Source organism: Aspergillus udagawae (assembly GCF_001078395.1).
Source record: "Aspergillus udagawae IFM 46973 DNA, scaffold_1, whole genome shotgun sequence".
Lineage (NCBI taxonomy): Eukaryota > Fungi > Ascomycota > Eurotiomycetes > Eurotiales > Aspergillaceae > Aspergillus > Aspergillus udagawae.
Window position 1 is genome coordinate 1,786,919 of NW_025091264.1, and position 10,486 is coordinate 1,797,404.

General features: G+C 50.9%; 5 protein-coding genes across 5 annotated transcripts; 2 read left to right on the forward strand and 3 right to left on the reverse strand.

The window, feature by feature from the left end:
* Positions 1–554: 554 nt before the first annotated feature.
* Aud_000592 (pre-rRNA-processing TSR2 family protein) lies at positions 555–1,154 on the forward strand (the record flags this gene model as incomplete). The annotated part of the gene is made up of 1 exon (XM_043286099.1): positions 555–1,154. One exon carries the CDS (start codon positions 555–557, stop codon positions 1,152–1,154), a length of 600 nt encoding a protein of 199 aa, XP_043142034.1.
* A 364-nt stretch (positions 1,155–1,518) lies between these two features.
* Positions 1,519–3,740, reverse strand: Aud_000593 (translation termination factor GTPase eRF3; the record flags this gene model as incomplete). The annotated part of the gene is made up of 2 exons (XM_043286100.1): positions 1,519–1,575; positions 1,632–3,740. The coding sequence occupies 2 exons, from the start codon at positions 3,738–3,740 to the stop codon at positions 1,519–1,521; spliced, it is 2,166 nt and encodes a 721-aa protein (XP_043142035.1).
* Positions 3,741–4,231: 491 nt separating this feature from the next.
* Aud_000594 (RanGTP-binding protein) lies at positions 4,232–6,492 on the forward strand (the record flags this gene model as incomplete). The annotated part of the gene is made up of 6 exons (XM_043286101.1): positions 4,232–4,252; positions 4,307–4,338; positions 4,400–4,457; positions 4,522–4,590; positions 4,649–4,683; positions 4,740–6,492. The coding sequence occupies 6 exons, from the start codon at positions 4,232–4,234 to the stop codon at positions 6,490–6,492; spliced, it is 1,968 nt and encodes a 655-aa protein (XP_043142036.1).
* Positions 6,493–6,883: 391 nt separating this feature from the next.
* Positions 6,884–8,169, reverse strand: Aud_000595 (BSD domain-containing protein; the record flags this gene model as incomplete). Its single annotated transcript, XM_043286102.1, has 2 exons — positions 6,884–7,182; positions 7,245–8,169. 2 exons carry the CDS (start codon positions 8,167–8,169, stop codon positions 6,884–6,886), a joined length of 1,224 nt encoding a protein of 407 aa, XP_043142037.1.
* Positions 8,170–8,488: 319 nt separating this feature from the next.
* Positions 8,489–10,456, reverse strand: Aud_000596 (uncharacterized protein; the record flags this gene model as incomplete). Its single annotated transcript, XM_043286103.1, has 1 exon — positions 8,489–10,456. The coding sequence occupies one exon, from the start codon at positions 10,454–10,456 to the stop codon at positions 8,489–8,491; it is 1,968 nt and encodes a 655-aa protein (XP_043142038.1).
* Between the last annotated feature and the right edge of the window lie 30 nt (positions 10,457–10,486).

Genomic DNA, 10,486 nt, shown 5'->3' on the forward strand with positions numbered 1-10,486 from the left:
CGGCAAGACGCCGTATCACGAAGATATATGTCTTCTGGGTCTGACCCAAGGAATTTCCCATCTCGAAGATACACACTTGATCGCCATTTTCAACAAAACCAAATAACTTTGACCTACTTGCAGGGAACAAATAAAAGATCAGTGAAAATCCTGCCCCATTTGTTGGCTCATTTGAGTGTCTGACTTCTGAGTCGATGCAAGAAATGGATACAGAAAGCCGATAAGGTCACCTGATTCTTATCGCATCACGGAGTATTTCGAAAATTTTGAGAGTTTCAAGCTCCGTGCCAGTACAATCGATTCGAGTGATTTGATTATTCTTACCCCAAAAAAAGGCCGCAATATCACTGGCTAGTGTCGCTCTTTCTGCTTAAACCGAATCACGCGGAGAAATATCCAAATACCCTCTCGAATCGCTTCTTCAGACTACAAACACGATCAGTTTCCCCGCCGCACGAAATCCCACCATCAACAAATAGAGAACGCAGTTCCCACAAACAAGGAACCATTACAAACGCAGCCGCAAGGCCGATTCGCCCTCACTACAAACCACAATGGCCCAACCAACGTCCTCATCGAACCTGAGCCAAGCCGAGCAGCCCACCACCGCCGCCTCATACCTCGATCTGGGCATCACCCTCACAATCAACAACTGGCCAGCGCTTACCTTGGCCGTACAATCGAATTGGGGAGGACCAACATCCTCCGACAAGCGCGACTGGCTCTGCGGCGCCATATCGGACATGATCAATGAGCGGCCCGAGACAGATGCTCTGGATCTGGAGGACGTTCTGATCCAGGTGATGAACGATGAATTTGATGTTGTGGTAGATGATGAGAGTGCGGCGCCTGTTGCGGCGCAGATAATGGCGATCCGGGAGCAGACGGTGAGGGGGGAGTTTGGCTTTGTGCAGGAGCTGTGGGAGGCGTGGCAGAAGAAAGCTCAGCAGAAGGGGAATAATGTAGCGGCGGCGTTTAAGCGGGTTGAGGCTGAGGATGATGAGGACACCGATGATGAGGAGGATGAGGATGAAGATGACGAGGATGTCGATATGGGTGAGGCTCCTGCGTTGGTACGAGCGCCTAGGGACCGGGTTGAGCCTGAAGTTGACGAGGACGGGTTTACTAAGGTCGTTGGGAAGAAGAGGAGGTGATTCAATTTACGTTGTTAATACGCTTCGTCTTTTGCAGTTTTGCAGTATAATGTCCTAGGATAGACATCGGCATGAGTTGACATTACGACTTACGACACCTACCCAGCAGATGAGAGGTAGCTGGAGATAATATAAGATTCCAATCACTTTTATCATCTCCGATGGTCTCAGAGAGCAATAAGTTCTATACGAAAATGACAAGAAGAAAGATTCATCATCATCAACCGAGGTAGGGCACCATAGGGATATCAACAGCAAGCCTGGGCCTTCCTATCTTGGTTCTCGAGCCAAGAAAGGTCGTGCACTACCCTACACTCGAAGAAATCTGGCTTAGAAAAAGCCGGGGTATTCGAGATTTGTGCACTTAGTTGTCTTCGTTAAGGATGAGTTTGGTAATCATACCAATGGCAATGGTTTGTCCCTAGCGTAAATGTTAGTGATGTGGCCCAAGGATAAAAGGCGGACAACATCGCTTACCTGGTCTCTCAGAGTGAAACGTCCCATTTGGTTGTAATCCTCGAAACGTTCAACACAAACGGCACCTGCGCTGCTGATGACCTCAAGGCGAGCGATAATGGTCTGACCCTTGCTAGCGAATGGTGGTGGGCGCTTGCTCTTGCGTCCTGTGCCGGGCTCGCACTTATGCAGAAGTGCTGCGAACGTGACTTCTTCAACAGCCGAGTGGACGTGCATGACACAGTTGTAACCAGCGCTAAGGATGTTCTTGAGCTCAAGGATACGGATCTTAGCCTCAAAAGCGGAAACGCAGTGCACTAGTCGCTTGGGAGAGCAAAGCACAAATCCAGGGAGGAGGTCTTCTTCTTCCACGCCTCTGAGACGCATACGGACTTGATCACCACAGGTTCCAGTGGCAATTTCGTCCTCAGTCTCACCATAGAGAGCAGCAATTTCGACCTTAGTGCGATTAGGCATCATGATGCAGGTGGCGTTCTTCTTGATAACACCAGCTTCGATACGACCCTCAACCACCGTTCCCATATCACGGTACTTCGTGCTCACGGGCATCATGAAGGGAGCGTTAATGTTGCGTTCGGGAGTCTTCATTTCAGCAAGATACTCCAGGAGAGATGGTCCATCGTACCATGGTGCAAGTTCCTTGGGAACACGATCCTTAATACCCGTAGTCTGCTGGGCGGAGATGGGCATGAAGGTAAGATCGTCCTTCTTGTAGCCGAGAGCCTCCAAGAACTTGGAGACCTTAACTGTACACTCATCGAAACGAGCCTTGCTCCATTCGACGGTCGGGTCATCCATCTTGTTGACGGCAACAATCAGCTTCTTGACACCAGTGTTTCGCGCCAGCAGAGCGTGCTCGCGAGTCTGACCACCCTTCTCGAAACCAGTCTCGTATTCACCCTTACGAGCAGAGATGACAAGCACACCAACATCGGCTTGAGAGGCACCACCAATCATGTGGTGGACGTAGGATTTGTGACCAGGAGCATCGAGGATGGAGAAGTGTCTCTCCACGGGACCGTCGGGAGACTGCACGGTGAGCTTGAAGTGGGCACGGCCGACCTCGACCGTCTTTCCCTTAGCTCGTTCTTCGTTGGTCAAATCAAGAGCCCATGAAAGATACCAGGTCTCTCGACCAGCCTCCTTTGCATCCCTCTTGTACTTCTCCAGTGTCCGCTCATCGACGTTTCCAGTAACGTAGAGAATGGATCCGCCGAGGGTAGACTTTCCAGCATCGACGTGTCCAATGAAAACAATGTTAACGTGCTCCTTCTTCTCACCATAAATTTCCTTCAAGGTATCTTCGTCCACATCTGCCTGCTGCTCCAAGGCGACAGCATTGGCATCCCGACCAGTCTTACCGCCTTCACCCCGAGATGGGCTGGATCTGCCGGGGCTCGACCGTCCGGAAGCAGAAGGGGTAGGGGACGATTTGCCACTGCCAGCTGCCTTCTGATCTGCCTTCTTTTCTGTCTTCTCAATAGCCTTAGAAGCCGTCACCTTGGCGGCTGCGTCGGCGGCGGCAGATCCCATCGTATCTCCTGGAGTCGTTGTGCCCGATGGGGTGTTCGACGCGGGAGAGGGAGTTCCAATCGAAAGAACCTTGGTTTTGGGGGCAGCAGAAGAGCTGCTAGCACCACCAATAGATAGAACTGGAGCGGCGGATGCGGTCGAGGCGGGCTTGGGAGCGGTTTGGGCAGGCTGAGCAGGAGCTGTAGATGCTTGAGTAGCTACCGGTGCCGCTTGACGAGGCTGCTGAGTGTATTGCTGCTGCTGCTGCTGCTGGTTGTAGCCACCATACTGGTTGTTGTAGATCTGGTTATAGCCACCAGGTTGCTGGGTGTAGGCCCCATATTGACCATAGCCTTGCTGCTGCTGGTCGTAAGCGGGGTAACCACCATACTGACCATACTGTGGGTATCCGCCGCCGTACTGCTGGTATGTTTGGCCGGGGACAAACGAGGCCGCACCAGGCTGGAAAGAGGCAGCCCCGGGTTGGAATGAGGGAGCTTGTGCTTGAGGGCGGTATTGTGCGCGGGCATTCAGATTTACGCCCTCGGTCTGCTTCGAGAGCTCGTCTTCCCAGGAATCGGGGGTCTGATTGGCCATCTTGGGATCTCGTGAGAAGGACAATCACAAGTAAGCTGGGGAGAGCGAGGGATAGGTGAGGTTACAAGTACGACGCCGTCAAAGTGAGGGGCGCTTTTTGGGAGTATCGATTTTGCACCCGATGACTCAGCATTGTTTCCCCACCTTGGCGCCTGTATCGTCTACTGCGTCTGAGTTTGCACTGTTTGTTTGCGTCTTCTCCCCGCGGGGTGTTCTCTTTCATAACAATCTGCTGAGGGGAAAAATGACTTTTAGGCGAGATAACTTTTGCTGGAGACTAGAAATTGACAGAAATATCTTACTTTCATGAAACATTCATGCGGTGGAGCCACGCTGGGTGGCTTGTTATCGATAAGCCTTTGCCTTCAGGGGCCAGACATCCCGGCTGACATCTAGATCGGCTTTCTTTTAGTTGTGCTTTATAGCGAATAAGAAGTTGAGAGGGGGAAAATCCACCACGAGTACAGCTGCCTCCTTGGCTGTCAAGCAAGATGGACGTCTTTTTGACTAGGGTATGCCAGGCTTGCCCTTTGTGTGACTGAGTTCGATGTTGACATCATGGGTAGCTTACCCAGCAGGCAATGAACTATGCCATTCGGTATGGACTGATCGTTCCTGAAGCGGACTGACAGAGCATGTCCTGACTGTAGTTTCTTTAGCTCAGGGATAGCCATAACTGCCAACTATGCGATACGACAATCGTCTCGACTGCTCAAGGTGAGCAGTAGCACGTCTGGTGGTATTTAATAGTATGAGCAAAACTCATGTACTTCCCGCTCAGAATGTCGAGAACACTGAAGAGAGAGAGGAGCTTCTCGCTCTGCAGCAGAGATTGCAAAGCAAAATCCAAGTCCGTCCTCTAATTCATGCGCTCGGTTCTTTGTACCTCATACTTACGTGGTGACCAGGTTATCTCGCCGGCCATTGATATGATTGAGTTGATGTATGCCTATTAGTTGAATTGTGAGTATAGACAGCTAACTGCGGAGTCACTTTTAGCGCTGCAAGAGGCAACACATCTTTAGAGTCTGCAGTTTCGCTCACGAAAACACTTCGATTGGATATGCAAGCCCTCGGGCAGCGATTAGCAAACGCAGCTGCCTCCGAGGAGTTGCTACGAAAAGGCGCAAAGTCTCCCAGAGACCGCTCACGTAATGATGCAGAGATCAAGCTCATCGTCAGAGACATCAAGAGGCTCCTGACACGAATTGAGGATGCAGTGCCGCTGATGAACTTGGCCATTACCACATCGGGGGCCAGACTATCAACCAATCTTCCAGCAACGGTGTCGCCATCCAGGTTGTTGCAAGCCAGTACCTTCCTTACTGCTGGTGACACTCAGTATTGGATGTCCCCCGCGCAAGCTATCCAAATTGGCCCTACCTTTACCTTATCGATATACATGCTCTTCGCGGGTCATGTTCGGCCCCTGGATGAAGAGGGCATTAGAGAAACCACGTGGAAGGAGGTCATCCACAAGGCACGCGTGAAACTTCGGCGTGTGCCAATGGATCTTACATCCAATACGTCAGCTCCGACTTGGCGAGCTAAACTTCCGGCTGAGGCACGAATAGATGAATACCACTACCAAATGGTGATCATTGAAGATTTGGACGACGGAAGAGTGCATTCGTATGATGAAGATGAGCCACAGCCGGAGCCCTACGAAGGAATCCGCCTAGCTGGGATGCGCGAAATTCTCCCGATCCACCAGATATCGAAGATCTTCTACGCGGATACGAGCAAAGTCTTAAATATCAACACAGAAGGCGAAGTCAACAACCCGGTGCTGCTATTGAAAAGAGATATAAATGCTATCCCTCCACGGCATATGCTCGAGCGTGACGAAACAGATTCAGTTTATGCTCAAGAAGAACCGGATGAAGAGGAAACTGACGAAATCCAGGCGCAGCTGGATGCTCAGTTGAATGGGTCGAATGCTAGAGATCCATTGAATCAATTGAATCAAAATTACGACGAGAACTCTATCCCCGAACACTGGCGCTTGCCGAAAGATCTGGATCCTGAATGGATAGCATTCGAAGTCTATAACGAAGATGAGTCTTCGGACACTGAATCCGAAGCGGAGGCGCCAGACAGGGAGGACTCCATAGATCCGCGGATGATGGCAAAGCTATCTCTTGATGCGAAGCACGACAGGTCCAGGCAAGGAATCCCAACCTCTTCCCAACCTGCCGCCACAACGACCGTCTCGAACCCCCTCTTCAACAACATCCGAACCTCCCTCTCCCTTCTCGAGACACTTCTCCGCTTGATGTCATTACAACAATTTCAGCAACAGTCCCACCTCTCTATTAGCGACGAACTTCTCAACTTTTTCCTCGAGGAATCATCCACTACTGGTGCCGGCGGTGATGAGCAACATCGCCAGCGTCTTCGCGCAGACGCGAGACGCAGGGTTGGCTGGGATCCTTACGACGAAAGTCCTGTCAAACGAAGAGGCGAAGATTATCAGTATGGCTGGGCTTCTGATGGGCCTCCAGTCGGTTATTCTCGCGAGGGAAGCGAGTATCCCTACACACCCACTGACCGGTATCCGGGATATCATTTGCGCTCCCGCGAAAATACGCCAGAAACGCCGCTGCAATCCCGGCGAGCAGGTTCAACTAAGCCTGATGTAAGGCGACAGAGTGCGATGCGGGGCTCCTCGGTCCTCGCCGATGAAGCGTCAAGCAGAGGCTCTCTTTCCAGACGATCGACTCCAGTAGAAGATCCTGAGCGCGGGGCTTGAGGAAAACCTTGATTGATATTGACGAATACGAGGATGTTATGCAAATGTAGCGAATATAGAATGATTAAAACATGTGCTCGTAAGAGCAGCGAATAGTTTTGTAGAATATATTAATAGCTATGGACAATCCTTTCCGTGCCAATGGTGAAGCATACGAGATGCCCAGCTAAAAGGTGAAGCAAGTAGAATGATTGATATCAACAGATAACCGCTAAGAGCTAATGGAAAGCAAAGAAAACCCATAACACCAGGGAGTATCAAAGACAAACGCCATAACTCCTCTCAAAACTACCTGAACGGTGAGCTCAAAAGAGCTGGTAAACAGACGCAATTGAGACAAAGGGGTAAGACATCAATGGAGAACATGACCAAGGTGATGTGTATCAGCTGCTCATTCCCAGTCTTCGTCGCTGTCATCGTCCTTCGCCGCTGTCGTTGGGCTCTTCTCCTTCGGGCTGCCAGGCGCACGACTGGTGTTGCCACTGACGAGATCATAGCTGGATTCACTGTCCGGCTGAGACTGTTGGTCGTTTGAGCGCCGGCGTTCGTCAGGCTTGAGCAGCTTATTCTTGGCAACAGCGGGAATCTGGGTTGTATTATTTGTCTTGACCTGAGGAGTAGAGGGAGAGTCGGTGTCGTCGTCGGAGTCGTCGTCCCAAGCAACCTCCTCCTCTTCATCCACATTGGCGCCTGCAATAATTTCTTGTCAGAAATTCCGGTAAAAAAGCAAGGTGGGGCGACCAGCAACAAACCTTTAAGAAGTTCCTTGCGCTTCTGCTCTTCGGTCTCGATCACGAGGCGGAGGAAATAGTACCGAGACCAGAAGGTTGCATAGTCGACCTGCTCAGGAACAAGCTTTTCCATGGCTGATCGCAGCTCGGGGTACTTCTCCAAATCCGCGGCGATGGCCTCGGTCTTGTTGTCTACGTTGAACTCCTCCTTGAACGAGGCCCACTTGTCACTGACAGGGTCCTTGGTGAAGCTCTCCAGGTTGGAATGGATCACATGCAGCTGCGCCTCGAATCGGGTCGCATGAATAACTCTTTTGCCCTCGGCATCCTTACTCTCGAAAAGGATTTTGTTTGACGACTCCGCGTCGGGCGGCACAATGCTGACCGCATCCCGCAGCTTTTGGCCAATAGTCATACCAAAGCGCAGGATCGCTTCATCCGCAGCTTCCTCGGCCTTCTCAATCTCCTTAAGTCGTCTTGCAGCCTCTGCCTTGAATCGGGAGAGGAAACCCTCGCTTGCGCCCGCGTCGCTGGGTCCCTGTTCCTGACTTTCTCCCGCTCGGGACGCAGTTGGCGTCGGTGTCTCATCCTTACTTTTCTCCGACGACCCAGTAGCAAAAGCAGTACTTAGCGACAGGCCTCGCGTGCGTCCAACGATAGTGTCTTTCAAGTCTGATAGGCCCTTGGCGGCCTCCTCGCTGGCCGCGGCGTACTCTTGCCTGGCACCTTCATAGTAACTCTCGCCTTGTTTGCGGACGTTATCCCACAGCCCACCAATCTTTATTCCCCAGGGACTTGCGGAAAAGGCGCGGAATGTCTCTTGGAGTTCGGTGTTGAGGTCGACGTTGGATCGGTTTGTTTTGGAGTCGTCTTGTGAGCCTTCTTTCTTTGACGACTCATTGGTGGAGAAGATCTCCTCTTGAATATGATCGTATGCGATATCCATGGCTTTCTTGGCGAGTCAATATCGCAATAAAAGAGGCGATCAGTTCTGCTGGAATTAATTGAGAGAGACCGTCCTCGATGACGGTTGCGGAGGAGTTACGGTAGCTGCTTGTTGCCAGTGGATCTGCATGGCGCTTCCGTTCGGGCCTTCGGGGCGTACGACGGACCGAACAATCATGAAATGCCCCACTGAGGGTTCCACCTTGGAACACTTGAGGATATTTGCTATAAAGATTAATCAAGAATTGAACAAGATATAGATACCAGATTGATCATGAATGTATATGTGCATTTCGTAATTCGTCACGTTAAGCTATATACTATGTATCTGTCAAGCTATAGGGTTCTCCAACACTGTCCTGACTGCCCATCCAGAAACCCGGCACAGGAACACTCTCCATGACACTGGAGGTGAGAAGTTGGCTGCGGGACAGCATACCCCTAGGACGAGAATCTTCGTCTGGATCAGCCTGCCTTTTGAGGCGATCCACTATTTGTGAAGACTCTACCTGTACCACGCTCCGAGCAAGGGTTTGAGGGAGTATAGCATCACCTGTACTCGCGTAGTCTCCGTGCCGTGTGACAGGCGAGGATTCCGGGATCATCTCCGTCGAATATTTGTCCAGGTCTTGAGTTTGGCTCTGAGTCTGCGTCTGCAAGGAGGGATCAGATAATGCCTCAACCTTGTGAGCGGACGACTTGGTGCACGATGTCTCAGTCATGGTTTGCTGAATGCTGGATTCCTGTGGGAAAAGCTCCGCCAGCTTCTGGGTGCTCAGCGTAGGGATAGGTTCTAGTGGGATTTGCGTGGCAGGCTGTCGTCTTTGATATAATATTGATGCCTCGGATGACAGATTAGTTTCAGACTGCAAAGGCCCAGACTCATCTTCCAAGCCAGGATGTGATATGGGTGGAGGGAGGTCTTGGGAGTCACTGAGTGGTGATCTCAGGTCTTCACCCTCGTCGTCTTCATCCTCAAATGGCATCGCATTCGGCTTGTCATTCGGCCCAGCAACTACCGGCTCATCATCACTGTAGTCCGTTTCGGCGTCCGTTTCATATACTACTGTTCTCTCCGTACTCGGTGGAGGTCTGTCAGGTTCCGGTTTCTTCTCCAACTCGGACCCTAAAGCGGATGGTCCCTTTGCTGAATTCGATTGTGTCGCTTCAACATCAAATTTCGTTTCATTATCAACAGCCAGCTCGGCCGCTGATTCAAAATCGGGTATCATGGTCGGCGGCAATTGATCTTCAGACATTGACACATGCCTGGCGCTTATATTTGTCTGGTTCAAACTAGGTGACTCTTCTTTGATGGTAGAAGTAGGCTTGATCGAAAAATCAAGGTTGGGAGATGATCGAGTAGCGTTTCGAAACTGTGATGATGAAATAATCGCAACCCCAGGACTTTCGGGTGACTGAGAGGAAGGTATTTCAGATTTCCATGGTTTTCGTGGCGTCTTCGGGCTTCCTTTCAAGACTTTCTTTTCCGGCGTCGACGTACTGGACAAGACTCCTTTCATATCCTCCTCAGCTTCCAGTTTCCTCTTCTTACTCAAGCTGAAGGATTCTTGGGCTGTCGCATCCTCGGTGGGCGCAGAATCAAGCCCATGACGGAGTTTGCCTGCGACTCTCTGGCTATCATTCTTCGTCGGGGTGATATAGGTGTACTCCAGCTTCACTTCATCATCAGGCTCGATCTTCAGGTAGCGCCGCACGTAATCCATCTGAGTGAGTGTCTTGTCCTTTTGCTGCTTCTCCGTCTTCTTCTTGCTGCTCTTGACGCTTTCGATACTCTTTATTCCGGACCGCTTTTCTGCTGAACCAGCTTGACCTGTACTCCTTCTCAGACCCGATACATTGCGCGCAGCATTTGGTCTTCGTTCGGCGTCCCCGGTACCCCGTGCCCGTATATATGAAATTGGTTGATAACTAGCATCATCGTCGGAATTCTCATCTAATACGATCACCTGGCGACTATTCGGACTATTATCTGGCGCGGCATTATTGATGTAATCGAGGTTGTCATCATCATCGGATTCGGCGTTCTGTGTCCTCGGTGTCACAAATTCAATCTGTGTAAGTGTAGGTTGATCCCTGGAGAGCAAGCTTCCTTTCCAAGGCTTAGACGCCGAGGCTGAGGATACTGGAGTCACACTATGTTTTTTTGATGTTGTCGTCCCTTTTCGCGCACTAGAGGTGGTAGAAGAACTTGATATAGGAGGCTTGTTTGGCGTTCGAAATTGTTCCTGGGCAGATTTTGTACTTGGCCCGTCACCTTGTCTCATCGCAAATCGAAGAAGCTATATCAGTATTTG